A 22,627-nucleotide genomic window follows, 5' to 3' on the forward strand; every position below is an offset into this window, starting at 1 on the left:
GCCTTGTACAATGTAGAAGCACTGTACATGTACACATGGACTAAATATATATCCCTGTCACTCTGTTTAGGCTTGATCATACATTAATAAATAGGGCTTTACTAGAGTGAATTAAAGGTGAACACCTACTAGTTTATGTACAGGCCCAACTTGACAGAACTCTTTTGGGGTAATGACAGAGTTTGTCCAAATTTTGACGTCACATGGCTGTTTTCACAACAAATGTTTCGCACGAGTTGAAAACAGTTTAAAGGAACACGTTGCCTTGGATTGGTCGAGTTGGTCTTAGAATACAAACGCTTTTAAAAGACCAACTCGACCGATCCAAAGCAATGTGTTCCTTTAACTGTTGCAAGCTATTCGTTGCGAATTTGTAATGTCAACATTCGTATAGCATTCGCATTCGCAGGAATTATGAACCGGGCTTATCCCTTGTCATTTCCTTAGCCCATCAGCTTTTACATTAGTCCATCGTTGCTAATAAACAGACATGCTTTTTAAGACAATTGTTTTAAAAAAAAATATAGATACAAAAAAGCCACTGTAATGTTTTCACTCTACACATCACACTTTCTATCCAAGTCGTTTGTTTGAAGTTATCGACATGCTTAAAATAATGTCACGCAATATTGGTTTTTCCGTGGTCATCCTTCGGTTTTGAGACTACTTGACAATATTTAAAATGAATCCACATTCATACCCCTCTCCTTCTCCCCCCCCCCTTCCCCAACTAACCACTCAACACACCCCCACAATGCGTCTCTCTCTACATGCCAGCTCAAAATGCCCTAGTGTTTATTCAGAGTAGTACCTGAGAAATGTGCAGCGCGCACAAGTCTTGTCAGTGTCACTGCAGTCTGACCTTTTCTATTTGTTTTACATCTCCGATTTAAAGGCAGTGGACACTATTGGTAATTACTCAAAATAATTATCATCATAAAACCTTTCTTGATTACGGGTAATGGGGAGAGGTTGATGGTATAAAACATTGTGAGAAACAGCTCCCTCTGAAGTGACGTAGTTTTTGAGAAAGAAGTAATTAGTATTTGAGGTCTAGTTTAGAATTTGAGATCTCAAAATCAAGCATCAGAAAGCACACAACTTTGTGTGACAATGGTGTTTTTTTCTTTTATTATTATCTCGCAAATTCGACGACCGATTGAGCTCAAATTTTCACAGGTTTGTTATTTTATGCATATGTTGAGATACACCAAGTGAGAAGACTGGTCTTTGACTATTACCAATAGTGGCCTCTGTCTTTAAACCGAATCAGAAACGTCGGCGAGCACTTCACCTCCGGATAATTGAAATGTGAGTCTTGACCGGTTCCCTCTTTGAAAATTATGAATCGGTTTTCCCGTATTATGAATCGAGCACAGGGTCCTCTTAAGGTTTTTCTCAAATTTGCGTGGGGCAGTCAGTCTTGAGCTAAAATTGTGCCACTTAGGGCCGAAGCTCGTCAAATTTTAAACGAGGTCCTCGGCTTTCTTATAACCTGATGTTTATGTTTGGTTTTGAAAAGTGTACTGTGGCTTCAGAACATTATTTTGGTGAAATTGTTTTACCCATTTCTCAAAAACTACAGCACCTCATCAGTAGGTAATATTTTAAAAGAAAACCATCAATATCTTCAAACGGTGTAAGTTTAATATAAATCTGTGGACATTGTGTTTTACGTCCTACAAAAAGTACCCAGACCCGTTAAGATCCTGCCAGGATGAACTCCTCAGACTGGTTGTGTGTGGGCAGGTGACACACAGCTGTCACCAGCATGATCACATGGCCCCCATTGACAGAGGAGTGTATTGTGGGAAGGGTCATCCCAAAAGTCAATTGTATTTCCCAGGGGTCAGGGGTCACCCTGATGACCTTGTCAATTGACTGATTGTTAGAAGGTGGGTATAGAATTGGAACCTCTAGTGTGCAAGCCACTAAAGCTAGCATTGTCACTAAGCCTTCAAACACATCAGATCCCTTGGTGTCTAACGGGGAAACCCACACTCTAATAATATTTACACAATGTGGTTATTTTTTATGGCTTATCAGAGGAATCATATCCACTGAAAATAGAGTGATTTCATCAAGAATTTTTGTCAAAGCTTCACAGAGGCAACGAATGTGATTGCCTCCATGCCCCCTGGTCTTATTGCCCTTGAAATTCTCCAGTAGAAACTTGTATTTTCCTCGTATGGTGCCCTTTATCAATGAAAAAATGCCTTGGTGCCCTAAGCCCTGTCAAAATCGAAACATACCGGCCTGCACAGCAATATGTCTTAAGACACATGAAAGCCATCCTCCATTGTCATTTCTCTCAATGTGCTTTCAGAAACAAGCTACAAAGAGGAGACTGGGGAAAAAAAACTCAAATACTGATGAGTTTCTCATCGATCTCCGAAACTGCCCAAACTCCTTATTTCTAATTGACTCTAAACACAAGGTGACTGTGGAACTGGTGTCTCCCGAAGGAAAAAAACCAAGAGACAGTTCATCTGAATCTAACGCCATTAGGATGCAATGAAGGAAGGATGGTGATGAAGTCTCGGTGAGAGAGAAAGGAAACAATGGCAGGAGGAAGCCGAGGAAGCGACCAAACAGAGCCACTCGGTGTCAAAGATTTAAATGCGTTACGATAGAGTACCGAGGTGTGTTTATTATCTATCACAATTGGTTAGCGGCCAGTCAGTGGCTGCACAATGCGCCCAATCCAGAGGCGAACCCTTCTCCGGAGCTCGCCGCAAATTTGCCGTGACAGAGAATTCTACCATGGAATTCCGGATGATAAATTGAAGAAAATAACAATCCCAACTGTGATGAGATAGGGTTATTTTGTAACAACATGACATGAATAGGTTAAACTCCTACTGGATAAGCGGAAAATGGTAAAAGATATAATCAGCTGGTTTTTAAATCAATCCAAATGACAAGTGTAATAAACACAGATAAAGTCTGCACAAGACACCAAAAACCCTGGCACCCTAGTGTGCTTCCGCGCAATGTACAGATAGAAGACATTCAAAGCTACCACATTATTAGTCTGCAGTTAAATTGAATCGACAAAGGAAAAAACATTGAAGGAGTCCTGACGGTGAAATGAATGTATCTATCCATAATTTACTACGAGAAAAAAGAACACTTAGTGAGCAGGCTGATGACAGAAACATTACTAATGCAATAAGCATGATGGATTTTAGTTGAGGGTGTATACAAAGATTTGTACAGCATTACATGGCGCTCACCAAGACACGTTCAAATTTCTATTGCAACTACTTGACTTGTTCAGGCTTGATGCTTTACAGAGGCAACAAAGGCCTCCATTGCCTCCATGCCCCTGGTCATTGCCTTGGTGCCCTTGATATACATTTGTACTCCAGTAGAAACCTACAATTTCCTCATAGAGTGCCTTTTACCAAGGAGAAAATGCCTTGGTGCCCTTGCCCTTTCACAAACGAAGCGTACAGGCCTGCTTGCTTATATAAAAAGCTCAGAAACTTTTGAACGAATCAAGCCCGGTTAATACTTTCAGTGAATGTGAATGCGATGCGAATGTTGATGTCACAAATTCGTAATGAATAATTTGCAACAGTTGAGGAGTGTTCAACTCCTGCGAAACATTCTGTTGAGACACCCCCTACTGTCTCATCAATGATCTCAACTTTTCCTTGACAATCGACCAAACTTCACATTTACACCTTTGACGCAGACAGGGCGGGGGCGAGAAATACTTGTGTCTATTTCGGTCTTTAATAACAAGCACGAAGTCTGTGGCAAAACGATCTTGACCGTGCACTGGATTAGCCAGCTCCAAAGCTTGACACAACTAATTAAAAAGAAGCACTGAAATTCCTAATCTTCCCCCCCCCCCCCTTCTCTTGACCCAGGTGATCTTGCTTCTGGCAATGTTTTCTCGGTGAAAATTACTTCCTGGCAAAAGCTTGGTTTTCATCAGTCAAGTTTTTTTTTCTCCTAGCCCCGCATTGCCTTCTCTGAAAATACTGATTAGAACAAGGTACATGTATTAAGGGAGGGGGAAAAACACACTAAGCTTGAAACAGAGTTTCTATCTTGTTTTTAACCTAAATATATCTACATTTTTTCAATTTTTTTTTTTCTTCTTTTTTTTTTTTTCATTTTTTTCTCTTCAGATTCCATAAAATGGTGTGCCTGACAGAAGGGCAGGTACCAACAAGTCGGACTGAGCTTGTTGTCAACAGTTCATGAGTAAACACTACAATAAATGAAAAGAGTTTCTTATTTCAAAAAGAAGTTTTTCGATGAGTAATTCAACTCAGACTGAGCTCGAGGTACACATGGACAGACTCAGGGTTTGCAGGTATGGACACGTTCTATAATGGACGGAGTTTTTTTCAAAAGCGTTTGGCAGAATGGCTGTACATGGTGTGTGGAAGCAGAGGAGGCGCCTTGCTAGAGCATGTGCAACGAGAACACTTTTTGACTGGAGTTGTCTCAAGATGTTGGCGCATCGGCGCCTCCACTGTAAGGCAATCTCCGCAAACACTTTTGAAACGCCAAATCCAGAAATCCTTCAGGTGGTGTCGGCAAACATCCTGAACAACGTGATAATGGCGTCAGAGGAGGTGATGGATACCAGATGCAACAAATAATCCCAGGATCATCAGGGGGGGGGGGGGGGGGGGGGAATAGGCCAATCTGCTAACTTCACAGGCCTGGAATTTCATCTTTGAAAGGACAAGGCCATTTTCCAAGACTGATACTTCAAGGAGGCAATGAAGCTATTGCCTCCATGCCTGGTCATTGCCTTGGTGCCCAGTAGAAATTAACAATTTCCTCATAGGGTGCCCTTGCCCTTTCAACAAACTAAGCATACATACAGGCTTGACTTTCAAGTTGCAAAGGACACTTCCATTGGAAAATCTTCAAGTCAATGGCCAAGGCCAAGACCAGGGCAACTGAGGCGGTGGCATCCGTGGCCTGTATGTAAATCTAGGCCTGCATCAAACTAAAATTCTGCATAGTTGGGGGGGGGGGGGGGGTTTGTCAGGGAAATTTCCTGTGTAGTTTAAATAGAGCAGCTATTGCCATGATAGGTCAATGTTATAGTGAGGGCTTTTCTGAAATTCAAACCTGGGCTTTGGTTTATGTACCGATGCATTTTAGAATGGGGCAGTTTGCAGGAGGGTTTTAGATCATGCCGGAAGTCATGTCCACCAAGGCCGGCTCAATCCACTGCATACTGGAGTCACCTGTGCAAAGTTACTATCACTGCGGACACCAATAAACCCCTACCACCAGGAAACACATGGCATGTATACCCAGTCGCGAGCCTGATCGCCGAATCAACGAGAGACAGCGAGCTCAAGAGAGAGAAGCGAGCTCGAGAGAGAGAAGCGAGAGAGAGAGAGGAGCGAGCTCGAGAGAGAAGAGCGAAGAGAAAAAAATCTAAAACAAGAGCACCCAGCTGCCTCTGGGTATGTGTAAATACCCACACCTGCTTTTTTTGTTGTTTTGTATGCTCAGTAATTGAGCAACACACAGAGGGAAAACTGTCTTGACATGAAGGCGTTGATGGCGGGTTCCGGGATCTGCCGAGAATATCAGCAAGATTTGGGTTGAAATATACTGCCACTCGTAGTGTGAAGAAAGGGGTCATAATAGAGTTAAAGTATGCATTTGGTGGTGTTTTTTTTTTTTTAACCTTTGATTGTTTTAAAGGAACACGTTGCCTTGGATCAGTCGAGTTGGTCTTTGAAAAGCGTTTGTAACCGTTTTTTATAAAATGCATATGGGTAGAAAGATGTTGTAAAAGTAGAATACAATGATCCACACAAACATGACTCGAAATTGCGTGGTTTTCCATTTACCTCGTCGACTAACACGTCGGCCATTTATGGGGGTCAAAATTTTGACTCCCATAAATGGCCGACCGTGTTAGTTCGCACAGTAGAAGGAAAACCACGCAATTTCGAAGCAAACTTGTGTGGATCATTGTATTCTACTTTTAAAACATCTTTCCAACCATATGCATTATATAAAAAACGGTTACAAACGCTTTTGTTTTGACCAACTCGTCCGATCCAAAGCAACGTGTTCCTTTAATACCATTTAAATATAAATATCTACAATCAAACTAACCTGTGAAAACATCAGTTCAAAGGTGGTCATGTTTTACGGATATCACCAAAAATCTGATAATGTCCATGCAGAAAGAATAATTTGTAGTTTGAATACACAAAGCTGAGAAACATTTCTGTCTGTAAACTCTTCTCAGATTCCAATTTTTTATTTTATTTTTTTATTTTTAACCACATTTCTTCAAAGTGAAATAGTCTCAAAAAGCTATACATTGTACTATCGAAAGCCACTGCACTTATACTCGGGTAAGTTTTTTATTTCTATTAACTTGAAGAAGGATACTTGAAGAAGGATTACCAAACGTATATATTGTACCTTCCCTTTCAAGCAATGACAGCTGAGAAGTGTTCCCCAACATCTAGATCAATTTACTCTTTCCAGGAACTGGGCTCGAATATGAATGTTATAAAACATATTTTATGCATATGTTGAGATACACCAGGTGAGAAGACTGGTCTTTGACAATTACCAACAGTGTCCCATGTCTTTAAGTAGGAAGAATATCATGCTTGTAAAACGCAAACAAAAACAGTTCAACTGAAAAACTTTTTTGAGGTCTCGAAATCAAGCATCAGATCATATTTGGTTCCTCAAAAAATGGTAGGAATATTGTATTCAGTTATTCAGTACCAGGGCTGACCTACAAATTGTGTAGACTCTTAATCATTTATTCACAACTTTGCAGATTTTTCCAAGGGCAACCATATCGGAAAGCAGACTTAAGTAGGAAAAATTTCATGCCTGTAAAACGCAAAAACAGTTCGGCTGAAAAACTTTGATTAACTTGTTCCAATCAAGCCTCACTATTTAGCTGTAAATGTCAAGGTGATATCTGCACCGTAACTAAAAGTCATGGCACTTATGATGTGCATTGTGTGATGGCTTCCACATGTATTACATTTCCTACTCCGAGAGACACATTGTCCGAGAGACACATGTGTACACCTTCTCAGTGTTAATCGCATGCAACCACAACTTGTAATAATTGTCCCTGATAAACCTCAGACCACAAACCAAGCCAAGGGCAAATGCAAGTACACATGTACAGACCGCCCACCTCCCACAACTGCTATAACCACTCCTCTATGGTATTGACTATGGAGCTACATGTATAAACCCATAGAGAATGAACCCTCTTTAGTTTTAAATCGCAATACATTCTTCTTTTTTTCCTTCCAACAACATCTTCTTCTAAGACTACTTGGTGGTACTTTCATATGATAACAAAAAAAAGTCTGTATGTCTTACTTAAAAGAAAGCCATGTTAGACAGAAACCACAGAGCTGAATAAATACAACTGGGTGCACTTCAGTTCATAAACATAAAGTATTTTTATGGTTTGGCTTTTTTTTTTTTCTTTTCTTTTCTTTTTCTTTTTTGCGGATTCCTCAGACAGGTCTCAAGAAAACTCCCAAAAAGCGAGATTTTAAAACGCACAACTTGGCTTCCCACAGTGGTTCAGGCAAGCAGTCTCTGGTACCCATGGCGATATAATTGGACACCGGGCCTCCATATGGCGCGTATGAAACCATAGCAGGCAAGTTTCAATGTCAAAGCTGTGGGCGAAAACCCCAGCTAGGGGTAGGAGATATGAAACTTGAGGTCCAGCCTAGCAGTGGGGGGCGCCTAAAAAAAACAAGCCCACAAACAATGTCTGGGGTAGAATTCCCGTCTGAAAAACATCTTGGGTAGATAAAAAAAGGGAACCTGACCCAAACCCGACCGTCGATGCATATGCTTTTATTTCGAAATGGGAAGCTTAGCTAACACTCAGGAAAACAAAATCATATTTTGTCAATGGAAGAAATTGTAGACAAATGTTGGGATTATTGTTATTAACGCACCCGTGTATGTTTCCCAAGAAAAAACAAAGCCTTCTCGAGCATGACTGATGGGACTTGATAATTGGAAATTCTAGCTGAGAGCAATCATTTCTTGATCATGTCCACCGTGTTTTCATCTACCTTTCCTAACTGCATGAACTGTGTATGTGCAGAGAGGGTGATGTCACGCGATAAGACTGTTTGGCAAATGTAAAACGAGAAATGTGCATACCACGTGGAAGACAGTAACCAAAATTTTGGCTATGGTTTGCACCTCATCAGCAGATCCCATTTGGACCCCACAGATTCTAGATTTAACAGGCAGAGCCTTTGGTTTTCGGAAGCGTTCGATTGTTTCTAACCCTATTTAAATGTAGAATAAAACTAATACAAGAAAACATATGAACATTTCATTTGAAAAGGTGGTAGCATTTTCGAGATAATGGCGAACAAATCTGCCGCGGTTATGTCCACGCGGGACGAATTATCCTAATGGAAGACAAAATCTGAGAAACATTTCATGCATACAACGCTTCTCATAATGAAATGCTTTTGAATCCTACTCCATAACAACATTCCTTTGGAGGGAATCGTTTCTTTAAAGGCAGTGGACACTATTAGTAATTACTAAAAATAATTATTCTCATAAAACCTCACTTGGTAACGAATAATGGGGAGAGGTTGATAGTATAAAACGTTGTGAGAAACAGCTCCCTCCGAAGTAACATAGTTTTCGAGAAAGTGTGACAAGGGTGTTTATTTTTTCTTTCGTTATTATCTCGCAACTTCGACGACTGATTGAGCTCAAATTTTCACAGGTTTGTTATTTTATGCATATGTTGAGATACACCAAGTGAGACGACTGGTCTTTGACAATTACCAATAGTGTCCAGTGCCTTTAAAATTATCAACAGCCACAGTGCATCTTTCCAAGTAAGCTTTTGTATGCTCATTAATTTTTGGAGTACTTGTTTACCCAAGGTATACTCTCTGCCTTTAACAAACAGAAAAAGTTTTGGCAAGGACAGCTAAATACTCCCCGACAATTGTACATGCGGACCACTTCTTGTGGTGTTTCTGTCTGAGGCGTCTGTGTGTGACGTTTGCTTGTTTTGCACTCGGTTCTAAACGAGACACTGCCAAACCAACTCAAGGCTGGTGATGATTTTTTTTAACTCAAAGAATCGGTCTCTGGGAATCGGGCAACTATTTCTCAAGTATCACACCCAAAAAAAACACCACAATGGGGAAAACAATCCTTGAAGTAACACCTGTAAGGTACGACAACGCTAGAGTACAATGCATCGGACCATGGTGGATGGTGGTACAACCATGCAGTGCTCAAGACTGGTAAACTTACCCTACATTGACTCAGTCATATTTCAAGTAGATATTCTTCCTGTAGCAAATGTACATTTTCATACCAGAGGCTCGATACTTCACGGAGGCAAAGAAGGCGAATGCCTCCATGTCCCCTAATCATTGCCTTGGTGCCCTCGAAAAGCTGAAGTAGAAATTGACCATTTCCTCGTAGGGTGCCCTTTACCAAGAAGAAAAAGCTTGGTGCCCTTTCAAAAAATGAAGCACACACGCCTGTAAAACACACTGCCAAACATAATGATAAACCAAGTACGCGCAACTCAAACAAGATGTTCCACAAAATAAATTATAACTTGGTAAACAAAATAACCACCACAAGCGGATTCAGAAAAATTACAATTGATGTCTGAATGAATGAAATTGTTGTGACATCTTAACAATTATAATTATAATTTTTCATTCTTGAGGGGCGACGACTGCTGCTGCTAATACTACTACTAACTGTACACTTTCTCCCCATGTTATTTCTTATACATGTATGACATCCACTCCAATTTTTTTTGCAAATGTCAGGATCCGTTGCAATCACTGTGACGATCAATTGCAAGCGGCCACTGGCTAATGCCAGGTAATGGCAAAGTAATTTCACCTAGGCTAGGGGGTCAGCGGAGAGCGCGGGCTCTGTGTGCGGATCAACGAGCGACGTAAATGTCAGGGTAGGTTTTTTTTTTTTTTCTTCTTCTTCCCTGATGTGATATTTTTCAATTTGGAATTGGAATGAGGTACCGTCCTCGGCCCCGCTCTCTTCCAATGTTTATAGGTGGATCTGTTTGAAAAACCGCTCCGTGAGAGTCCAATTTTTAATCATGAACTGCTGAGTACAAAGTGCTCTCCAAAATCTGGCATTATTAGGAGTACACCTCGGAATCCCACCTATGCTGTGATTTTAATTCGGACCTTTTGTGTGCACTCAGCTTTCTTAAGTGCGATTTAGCCTACCTTTTTTTATTTTAACCGAGAAGCAAATAGATGTAAATTCCAAGGGATAGCTTGCAATTTGTGTTTTAAATTTGGACATGCCACGCATCGCGGATCGTAGCGGCAAGCCTATCCAAACATCATTAATACTTATTTGACAATTATGAATTTTGTGGAAGGTCTTATGGGACTTCCCTGGCGGTATGCCTGCGCTGATAAAGCTAATAAGGCATCTGTGCACGGTACGTCCCATCTCCGAACCAGTGCTGCATATTTGTGTACCCTCAAATCACAATAAAAACATGCATGATGTCATATTGAAAATGAAAAGACAACAATGCTGGTGATGGCGAGGAGGCAACCCAGCGTGTTCAGCATACGAGAAACACGGCCATGCAAAGAAACTACACCCACAAATTTCATTTCTCACACACCCTTTAGAAAAACAAGACGATTACGGTTTTCTATGTGAACACAATGTCATGGGAGGGACCCTCACGCTGAATGAAGAACAGTCCCGATGCCATAATATTATGATTGTACACCTCTCTCAAAGTCTTAATTGAAGTACGACCTTCATGTATTATTGGAAAGGAAGACAGTTTGTTAGTGGAAGTGTCACCTCTGTACAAAGTAAACATTCAACACAAAGAAAGAGACATTAGACGCAGACCTTTGTCAAAACTAACAAGCTTGTTCCAAAAAAGATTGCTTTCATTTTGTTTTTCGCGTAGATAAAGGAAATCTGTTTTTCTTTTTAATGCAAACCCTCATTCTTACGAGCTGCCTGTATTTACATCTTGCAATCAGGAAGATTTTGTACGACAATCAAAGAGATATTTAGAATTACATTAGACATAATAGGGGATAAATTTCAATAATCAGTGAGATTTGCAAACTTGTTCATCAGAAAATGGAAAGATTTGTTTATTTTCAGGGAACTTTCTGCAGAATCAGGTAGAGTTAGTAGCAGCTAAGCGGATTATTACTTTTCAAAATCATCAAATTCTTTAAAATATTTCAAAGAGATTCAACAAATCCACTATCAAAACAAAGTTCCTAGAATTGTCCATTTCCAAACAGTGTTTCCTTGCAAAGAACACAAACAAGTATATCATCTACAAAAAAGCTTATGTCCACCTCGAATGGACTCGCATAAGAGAAGTCAACCAATCGGTTTCGCCGAGAGTAAATTGTTGTTTGCACGTACGGAGCACATAACTCGATTTCTGCCTATAGCAAACACTGTGTTGTACGTGCAGTTAAACCAATGGATCACTTCTTTCTTTTATTTAGATAAAAAGAAAGAAATTCCTGCGGGGAGGCTTTGATCTAGCCTACGTATATTTTGCTTTTAAAGCTGTATCCATTATTTAAGAAAATACCCAAATTGAATCTCAACATAAAAGAAACTAACAAATAATTTGCGGAGAAACAGACTTTAAAAAAAAAATATAGAAAAACTGGGAAAAAGAATTCTGCTCTGTGTTTTCACTACACAAATTAAAAGAGCAACAAAAGAAGAAAAACACACAAATTTGTGAAAAAGCAGACGTTTAAAAAAACGACGCCAACAGTAAAAGAAAAGAAAAAAATTATGCTCCGTGTTTAATTTAAAACTAAATTTTGCTCCGTGTTTTTATAACACGAATCAAGAGAGCAAACAAGGCATGGTATGTCTATCTCTCAAAACCAAAAGAAATAGCGTCAGTTTAATTTCAGTCAAAGGACCTTCAGGCACTTCGTTCATTTATTTCTCGATATTCTTTATGACAGTGTGTTTCGTTTTTTTCAGTATCTATTTTATTTATTTGTTATTTTGAGAGTTTGCTAAAAACAGTCAACCACCTTCCCAAGGTCAACCAAGTCATTTCTACTCTGAGAATTAATTTGACATTGTTCGGAGCTCTCCCCCCCCCCCCCCCCCAAATGGAGAGAGGCAGAAAGAAGGTGTGTAGTGTCAGCCAGCTGCTTCCCTAGCTGCGCCACACGTCGACGATGTTTCTTTAAAAAAAGAAGTACAAGCGATGATGATGGTACTACTAGCATCGCTCTCATCTACGCTATGACGTTGATGATCAATGCTAAACGATCCATCGGGACTCATACAAGAAAACCATTAATGGCCTTTGCTGAATTTTTTTTTTTTTTTTTCAAAGTAACATTTTCTTTTTCCAGGGGGGGGGGGGGGGGGGTGCATGGATAACGTCTGATTGGAAGCTTGATGGCACAATGGGGAGTTATAAAATGCTGCTCTTGTACTTAAAGTCAAGACCAATCGAAGCAACAACAAAAAAAGTCAGCTGAAAATGGAAAGTGTCTTCACTGATTTGACCAAAGATCAATACCCAATTAGGCCCAATTTCATGGCTCTGTTTACTACTGAATTCTGCGTTACGATCACCGTTCTCTGCTTGCATGGCAAGCACCCAATTTCTGCACTAGCTGTGTAAGCAAAGAATGCCTAGTATAGAGGAGTACGCACACACAAAAATTCCCTGCTATCCCGTAAAATACACTTGTCGTAAGCATGGAATTCTCTGCTTGATGTAAGCATGGAATTCTCTGCTTCCATAAATGCCAGCGAATTACATACCATAAAGCAGAGACATGAAAAACAATACATGCGCTGATAAAAAAAAGAACTACAACTGCAAATTTTCTGTAAAGGTAATTTAACGAAAATTCTTTTAAATCCCTACCCCTGCTTGTGCCTCATCAAGAATCCATAATTTAATAGATTCAGTACTGCATGGACAGTACGCTAGCCATAGACTGCTACGTATGCAACTCTTTTGTCTCAACCCTCACATTTGTGATGTTGGAGAACCTCAACGCCGAGAAATTTGTTATCCGAACAAAACATTTTTAAAAACCCATCAATTAAAACCCATCAGGATATTACCCAAACTGCTGTGTTAGCTGAGAGTACAATTTTTGTTTTCAAGTGTCTTGCCTTTCTCCTTCGCTGTGATTACTTTTACATTGCTAGATGGGGAGGGGGGGGGGGGGGGGGGGTCCGAGTAGTTTGGGTTGTTTCTTATATCTAGCTTGAACCTAGGTTTTTGTGTTTGAATGTCTGTGTAATACCAAATGTTTGATTATGTAAGCATGTTTTGTTTTTTTAAGTATAATATACTTTGAGTTACTACCGACCACGTTTCAAACCAAAATAACTAAATTTCAGCATGATTTGGATTACGATGCCGTATAAACTATAATCCAAGATTTTTCTGATTTCATAGCATCCCATCCAATCCAGATTTCGCCTCACTGCACTCACAACATTTCCCCCTCTCTCTCTCTCTCCACCGTAACATTTCTTTCTATATTGATCAAAGTAATGCGCAGGATCAGCGGTTCATACGTGTGCCCTACATTGCTGCGGGACTGCACCTAGTTATACACGCTGAACAGTCACTACAAGATGCTCTCTCTCTCTCCGCGATCTAATGCAGATGGCCCACCGAGGACGAGGTCAGATAATAATAACATTTTATAAAGCACGCTATTCCCTCAAATGCTGAAGAGGGGTTTGTTTTGTTCGTATAGCAAAAACTTGTCTATTTATACAGTCACTGGCTCGGCTTTACTCAGTCATAGAGGTGAATTAAATTAAACAACGCTGAGGTCCATGCGCATTCTTTGAACTTCAACTCTGAATATGACTTCATTTCTGCGTTCTTTGTAGCATTTAGAAATCACAGGCTACATATAAAAATCCTTCAAAAATCAGCTTTGGGTCCAATTTCATACTGAGCATGAAACAAACTTGCCCACCAAAATAAGGTTACCAGCCAATCTGCCATATTATGTGTACCACTTATGACTGGTTTTGAAACCGATTTTACTAAAATAACGTTACAATCCTACTTCTACAGCCAATTTCACATAAATTTGAAACTGTTGTTGGTTCGATTCCCACTCTAGTCAATTCTTTGTTCAACCCCAAAAATCATTTACAAATTTGCTGTGTGTTAAAACTCTATGGTATTTACAAGCTTTTCATTGACTTGTTCACAAACACCTAGTTTTTGTGATGTCACAAAAGCTCAAAGTCTTGTGTAAGTGCCTCAATGTCTAGTTTTAGGGCCTCAATGTCTAGTTTTCAGGCTGTTTTAAACCCTGTGGGAAACCGGTTCTAACCCCGAGCACACTGGTACCAAAGTGACAATACAGTCTAGACCACCATTCCCAACACCTCAATCAAGCCATGTATAATAGCTGGACGGAAACCCATCCCTCACTATTCATCCCCGATTTTCAACGAACCCACAAGAACTCCGACCCATCAATGGACTCCTAACAATGCTCCGCATCAGCCTCTTAATTGTTCCGGACACTACCCAGGTTCCCAAGTCCTTCAAGAAAGAGAGTACTTAACACCAGGAAGTACTCCCAATGAATTCGTTTCAGATTTCTTTTTTCTTTCACAATCCACAAACAAATGCACCACAATATAAATCCAGATCACACTGAAGAAAAATTTTCCCACAATGTCAACTGTCCGACACCGTTACTCTGCACTAAGAAAAAAAAATCTCACTTCTCGCAGACATCATGCAAGTAATACACAATCTTGTTGTGTTAAACCTGAATGAATTGTTTAGAATGCTCCAATCGTTACCCAAGGATACAGGTTTCCCATGGCAATTTGGAAGGTTATGTCAACTGACCTCGCCAAGAGATGGTCCAAAACCAAACCTACCCTATTTTGACAAGTTTAAGATTGACTTTAGTAGTCAGTGGTTAAGCGAACCTGAGTCATCCGTCTGCCCTCCAACTTTGTCTTTGTGTACTCATTCACGAAAACGATTGATACAAACACGCTCGTGACTTTAAAAAAAAATAAGCAACACAAAAAAAATTACGGCTGCCTTTATTGAAAAAGCAGACACACCTTGGCACCAAGAGTTCAGTTATCGATTTCCAGTCCAACCCAATACTACTCTACAAGCTCGTGTACAACACAAAAATTCCTCCAGCCCACCGTGAACTTGATTATGGTGCTTACATTTATGTGGTCGGTGTTTGCACTCTCCCATCTGAATGATCATATTTACCAAGTTACAATCCAATTTTTTTGTCAAAAGGCATTCCCCATAAAATCTTGTGTATAGTACATGTGAAAGAGTGAACTCTGTGTTTAGATCGCTAAGTGCACAGCACGGTTTATACTTTTTGGCAGACAATTTTTTTCAATATCTTTTTTTTTTTTCTTTTTTTTACCAATGAAGTTTTTACAACCTATGCAACAACTAATTTCTCTTGCACATTCCAAACGAATCTCGTCATCAAAACTCACCGACAACTCTTGAGATTACGACATGCTATCACAAAAACCAAAATCACGGATATTGTCTGAGGTGGAATGTCCTTTAGAACACAAACCTTCTTTTATAAAAACCATCCCCTTATTTGTACAACATCCAATCCCAGTTTAGAATTTTAAGTGCGGAATATGCTGACCGAACTATTTCACAAGTGCACAGCACTCGACTTGTACTTTGTACAACCTACAAAAAAACAATGGCTTCTAGCTCTGTGGTATGAAAATAAAATTAGCGGTAGACTTGAAACCCCTGGTGCTGTTTTATTTCCTCCGTTGATGATTTGTAATGACCGGCACAAGTGTTCTTTATGGTGAGGTTCCCATCATTAAAATGACCCCATAATTGCTTTTTGCACAGCTTCTAAATAAAGAGCCTGCCTAAAGACGGAACCTTGAGGGACTCAACAAAAGCCAGCTTACATACTGATCCTTCTGTGACGTACATGTACATTATCCACTGTGTGTTATTGGAGCCACGCTACGCTTCCCCATTCTCCATTTCATTGGTTTGTTTTTTTTCACCCAACAAGGGCGAACGAGCGTTTTTGGTTGATTACACATAGACTGGTTTATTAATATTGTGTGTCAAAGGAATGAAGAAAAAAAACACCAGAGACAATTGATTTGGTTCTAAGAGAATCCATTGTAGCGAGCAGGGAAAAACAAATTTTGATGTCTATGTAGCCATTGCTTTTGAGAGTGAAACCGAGTGACAAAAGAATAATGCTTTTGCCATTCACGTTCCTGAACCAGTGTTGCTCAATATATACACATTTGGTTTCCATTGCAAGTTCTCCCATTATTGCTGATAACATTAATGAGGAAGTAACCCATCAGTAAAAACAAGCATTTTATCATCTTCCTTTCCGAAAAAATACATCTTAAAAACAACTCATAAACTTCTATACTCTCCACTCTTGCTTTGGTGTGAAAATCCCGACTTTCCACTATTACAGTTCATACATTATAAAACTTGTACAAAAAAAACATTTTCACAGCAGCGTACAACGTGTTCCATTATACTTGTCATGAAGTCAACTTCCTGTCGCCGGTTTTGACCATTTTGAAATAAAGCCATCACCAATGCTGTGCCCAGAGCTTGAATGTTGTTGCTCAAAGTATTTACTGGACCATAGTTACTTTTACAAGACATGGAGTCCACTTCACAAAGAGTTAGGACCAGTCCAACTTAGGACAAGTCCTAGGAGATATTAAAAACCTGTCACTGATCCAAAGTTAGGACTAGTAACTTGTCCTAAGTGGAAAATCGACCACAGAAATCTTCCTGATGCAATTCAACATGCGTTTAACTGTTCTCAATTTCTCATCTGTCTTTTGGGGTGTTGTACTCCATAGTGTAAAAGGTATTTCCTCAGACTCAAAGTCAACATTTGAACATTATTTTGTTCAAGAGTGCAGTTTTATTATTCAATTGGAAAAAAAAGACCGCCGGACCTGTCTGGTCATGAGTTTACTGGCCTCCCACTAAAACTTCTGACCTCTGGCCCAAGTGCACAAATTCAAGCTCTGGTACCAACTTCATAACTACAACTGCAAATCCATGATCAATTGATCAAGAAAAAATGGATACCTGAAAGAAAAAGAGAGAAAAAAACAACTGAAAATGTGACATACCTTGCCGAACTGTTGGAAGTAGTTCTTAAGGTCCTCTGGTGTTGTTTGTGCCGCTAAGCCACCAATAAATATTTTCTTCGTCCGTGTCACAGGCTGCAGAAAAAGAAAACAAGAAAGTAGAGAATCATCGTTAAGTATTCCTGTTTTGAAATATTTCAAATTTATCTTTCTTTTTAAAACACCATTTGTGAATTCTGACAGAACATTTTGTGAACCAAAATAGATTACAATTATTTCATAGATGTTAAATTTGCATTGGGTCCCCGTTGCAAATTTAACATCTATGAAATTGTTGCGGTACTGCTGCTAAAATATAGGATTCAAACTGCCTCTAGCTACAGGGCAATCTCGGTGGCCGTGTTGAAGACATCTGCTCAGGAATGGCAAAGGTTATAAGTTTGAATCCCACCCAAGTAATATGCGTGTGGATTTTGTTTATAGTACTTGGGACAGTACCGAGTAAACAGTGATTTACACAAATTTGTGTAAGTGTAAAACCACATTAACGCGCATCCCCCAGCTTTTTTTACTTGTCCATATTTCATATTGAATATAGATGCTTTTCAAAACTTAAAACTGAGGTGAATTAGACTGGTCCTTGGATATTTTAAGTGGCATTTGGCCAGCAGACCACTGGGATGAGGGAGAACGCTGTATGCCTGTTCATGTTAGCATAAACTGAACTGTCCTTAGAATATTCGATGGCTTTGTATTTGATAAACAACTCTAAAAAGTGAAATTGATTTTTTTTTAAATAAAACATAATTTCTTGAAGAGGCACTTGGCACGAGTCATTAAATTTAACAATGCTTCACAAGTTACTAACAAAACATAATAATTATAAAAGCACTTTCATTAAAAAGGGTTTGTTCTCAATTTAAAAAAAACAATTTATGTCCATATCGCTGCATCAAGTTAGAATAATAAATAAAATATCTGTTGTTCTTTTTCATAGGCGCGTGAAATACAATGCAATTTAATTACATGTACTCAAAAGGCTCCATGGGATCAAAACTCTCTTAAGTAATAATATACAGACAACGTTCAACATTAATTATTCAAAGGCGCCCTAATAAAAATTTGTTTTACAGTATTGCTTTATCTGTTTCATAACAATGGTGTGGACCACTAGGTCTCATCAGTTTCTGCTCTACTGCAAAGGTACAATAATCAGACAATACAATGCCCAATTTCATGGCTCTGCTTACCGCCGAATTCCCCGCTTATGTGTAAGCGCCGAATTTCTGCGCTAGCCTTGTTAGCGTAGAATGCCAAGTAATGTGGAGTACGCACGCGCAGAAGCCAAAATTCGCCGCTAACCCGTGAAATACGCTTGCCATAAGCACAGAATTCCCTGCTTCCGTAAGCGCCGATTCTGTGCTTACGGTAAGCAGAGCCATGAAATTGGGCACTGTACAGTTGAGAAATATTTATGAATGTTCAGCCCAAGTCAGACATTATTATCGACTCCGTTTTGCATTTATACACTGAAGCAGAATGGGAGATGTGGTTGGTTGTTAATTATACAAGAGTCTACGTGCCATTCAAGCCAGGCACAATATTTAATAACCAAGTTCTTTTTATGTATTTTGATTGGGGCTTTTGTTTGTGTGTTTGGAGTGGTATAACTTATGGTTATATTGTATAGACCGGTATCTCTGGTATTGTACCCATGTTTCATTGTACCATTCTAATAAATGTAAACCGGTCTCTTTTCCCTATCTTTTCATTCTATCAAAGCTGTGCGCTCCGTTTAATAGAAGGGTGGAGAACAATACAGCAATGGAATACCATATGGTTCTGCATTAAGTGACTATTATCATAGTTGACTGGACGATCCTTTTAACCTTGTTTTCTTTTTCTTTTTTATATATTTTTCTTCTTTTACTACACAAATCCTATGCTTAAAAATGTATAACCATCACAAAAGACGGCTTAACCATCTTGTTTCCGTAACTACTACCACACAATAAAACAACAACACACTAAAAGGAAATTTATAGTCTGGTCCTTTTCTGACTGGGGTTAAAATTACCATCACTTATCGTAACTGCATGCACAGGGAACCCGACCGAAAAAGAAAATAAATTGGCAAAGCATTCGCAAACATGTTTAACATGACTGCATAGTGCCCAGGTCAGTCTAATTTGTAAGATAGCCATTTAGGGTATGACTAATACATACTGTACTCTTTGAGGCATACAGAGTTCACATCCAGGCTTTCCTTCATGGTTAATGTAAGAGGTCCCAACCATCTCACACTGCCAATGGAAGATCTGTAATCTCTATAGTGCCATTCACACGACAGAAACTTAGCTGGGGTCCCTTGCTTTGTTATAGCATGGTTATAAAATGTAGCAATGTTTGAAAGTATTCTGCAAGAGAACTTGGACAGTAGAAACAATTGTTGTCCATTCACACAAGGAACATTATTGTCAAATTTTACAACCATGCTTCAATTTAGCAAGGAACCCTTGCTAAAGTGCTCTCGTGTGAAGGGGGCTATAAGACACCATTCCATAATTCAAGGAGGGCTATCATTTCTTCTTCTTCTCTTATTTTCTTCTTTTAAATTTGAGAGATGGGGGATTGCCTCCTTTTATATGAACCATGGGTGGGTGTTAAATCACAAAGATGTGAAACAGAAATGGTTTATGTGATAGTGTAGTTTAGGCACGAGCTTTTAAGGAGGTCGGCAACTTCCTTAAGAAAAATAATTTTAAAAATATTTTAAATCTGGAAACTTTTTAAAACATAGAACTGAGTATTCACACTAAATGATCAGAGACATATTTTCCCTCTGAAATAATGCAAAGTTAAAACAAATGTTGATGATATTCATATTGAAAAACACAGAACTGCAACGTAAATCCAATAATCTATCCTGTCTTAAACAGGAGGGTCTTGAGCAAATTGTTTGCTCCAACAGAGTTTGTCCAACAATCAGTGAGATATTCAGAATTACATGCACAAGTTATAGGGCTGAGGTTTTCATAATCAGGTCAATTTTCAAATTGTGTTCATCAGAACATTGATTTATTTTCAGGGAACTTTCTGCAGAATCAGGTTGAGTTGGAAGCTCTGCTATTAGTGACCGTGCACTGTTTCCATGAAGAAGAGAAGCAAATAACCACAAATGAGGCAAAATAAGACATAAATGAAGAGGGGCTAGAGTAAGCAGATTGATGATGAGCAAGAAAAGATGAGGAGGTAAGTAGGCGGTGGCTGAGAAAAGAACGTCGACGATGCACGGCGAACCAAGCACCAAGATGAAAGACTAGTTTCCGGGAGGCAAGAGAGGGAAGAAGGGGGTCGGGGAGAAGACAGAGCAGAGGCAAGGAGAAGAGGCGGGGTGATAACAGAAGAGATGAACGCAGAATGGCAATGATTAGAAGATGAGAATGATGGTCAGTCGAGGAGGGTGGGGGGGTGGGAGGGAGATGGGGGAGGCGGTTTAAGGAAAGGTTGAAAAGCTCCAATCAGTTTATCCACTCTTGGAACACTTACGCTAATGGGGCATTATCACTTACAACCCTTCCAGTGCAATTGACACAATGTGTTTCTGGGAGAAGAAGAGGAGGGGGGGGGGTATCTTACTGCACAGCAGAATTCAGATATAGGGTTTGACGAAGCATCCACTGCCTCTGGGTGGCTGTGAGGTATTTTGCAAATAGATACGTGCTGCTTTATTTCATTAGCAGTTTATTCAGAACGAGGAGAAACCCCGGACAGTTTGTAGGGATATGAATGTCTGGAAGCGCATTGGTCTCAACTGAATAGATAAACGACATAGGAATCAGTTTCACTAATTGAGTTTTGTTTTTCTTCTCTTTCTAACTACGACCTCAATCGCCCCAAAATCCTCCGGATCCCATAGCATTTTCAGTTTTGAATTTGATGGACTCTGCACCCCCATTCTACTAATGTTATCAAAGTCTAAATATAAGGTGTTGAGTTACGTTTAGGCTGGAGGTCTCTCATTGATTCGGAGAGCGTTTTCTAAACTGCAAACACGGGGGAGTGAGTTGACTCAATTTATAATTACTGAGGGATCTAAAGGCAATCGTTGCCAGGTTCCCTGTCTACGATAAATGATTATCAAACCAGGGACGACATCAGGGACCAGACCAGACTTTATTTAACTCCCAGCCTAACTCTGATTGCACTGAAGATCCAAACACCCTAAGGAATCTTATAGCTATCACGTTCGCACTGAAGAGGTACGGGGGTAGAGGGAAACAAGGGGGCCGACTCAAAAAGCATGGTTCACACTCTATCCGCTGCGACACAGCCCAAGACTTGCCAGGCCTGTTATCTTTAGATATATTGGATGGCTTGTATATTGATCAGTTAGAGAGAGCAACCGGGGCAGAAGGCCAATTAAGGAAACCCGGAGAGCGAACTTGTTATCCTGTGCTTTAATTAAATAGCTATTATTCCTCTGTCCACGATATAACTTTGATATATATCCGATATATATATACGTACACACACGGTCAGGGCCCTGGGCTCATAATAAATGAGTATGATATAAATTATGCAATCCAGGCTGCTTTACTTCGCCAAGGATACTGTGGACTCTAGTTCATTATATACGGTATCCTCGGCAGCGTTTAACATAACATGTGTTAAGAGCACTGCAATTTGCCTCACAAACAAAATTAAATTTACAATTTGATAGAGATGCAGAATACACAACTAAAGGCAGTGAGGAGAATGAACAAAGCATTATGTGGCACTTTTCAGCTTTTAAAAAAGTGTTTACAAGTCTCTTCATTTGTATTAATGTTATATCTTTAAACTTAAAGAGAAATTTTCTTTTTGAGCAAATATTTATGGAGGAAAAAGTACAAACTAATAAGATATGTTACATTCCTGAAAAGCTTTACTTATTTTGATCTTTGGAAAATAAAGTAGGAGTTTTCGACTACAAGGGCTGACCTACATGTGCACATGGTGTAATATTTAAAAAACTTTTCAGGCTGTTAAATCATAATTTTTCAGATTTTTACAATTGCAAAAAAACAAAAAAAAATCATGCCTGTTTCAATCAGACAAACAGAAACTTGACATTTTAAAGCAAATGCCTCTTGATGGGTGGCGTTTCACTTTATGCTGAGTTCATATAACTGTTAAATTGGCAAACATTACAGTAGATTTGTTTCAATTGGACCCAGTGAGAATAAATAAAGTAGAACTACTGAGTTTGTTCCACGAAAATATAGCATCAGGGAATGATATCAGGTAAGGCCAAATAAAAATCATGTTTAGGGTCCTGTCTTTTTTTGTTAAAGGAAGGAGGGCCTTTTTTTTTACTTTTTGTTTAATTTTTTTTGTGGCCGCCAAACACATTTTTAAAGACAACCGGCTGGGCTATTTTTTTTATATTAATCAAACATTTTTCCATAAAATAAAATAAAAAGGCTTC

General features: G+C 39.3%; 1 protein-coding gene across 7 annotated transcripts in view; it reads right to left on the minus strand.

The window, feature by feature from the left end:
• The window catches only part of LOC139939118 (RNA-binding protein Musashi homolog Rbp6-like), a 198,125-nt gene that overhangs the window by 122,405 nt on the left and 53,093 nt on the right, over positions 1-22,627 (minus strand). For all 7 annotated transcript variants that reach the window (XM_071934863.1, XM_071934859.1, XM_071934861.1 and 4 more), the window contains exon 6: positions 17,200-17,292. In XM_071934863.1, the coding sequence (XP_071790964.1) occupies positions 17,200-17,292 (93 nt within the window). The remainder of the gene's footprint in view (positions 1-17,199; positions 17,293-22,627) is intronic.

This window comes from Asterias amurensis, chromosome 6 (genome assembly GCF_032118995.1).
Source record: "Asterias amurensis chromosome 6, ASM3211899v1".
NCBI classification, from domain to species: Eukaryota; Metazoa; Echinodermata; class Asteroidea; order Forcipulatida; family Asteriidae; genus Asterias; species Asterias amurensis.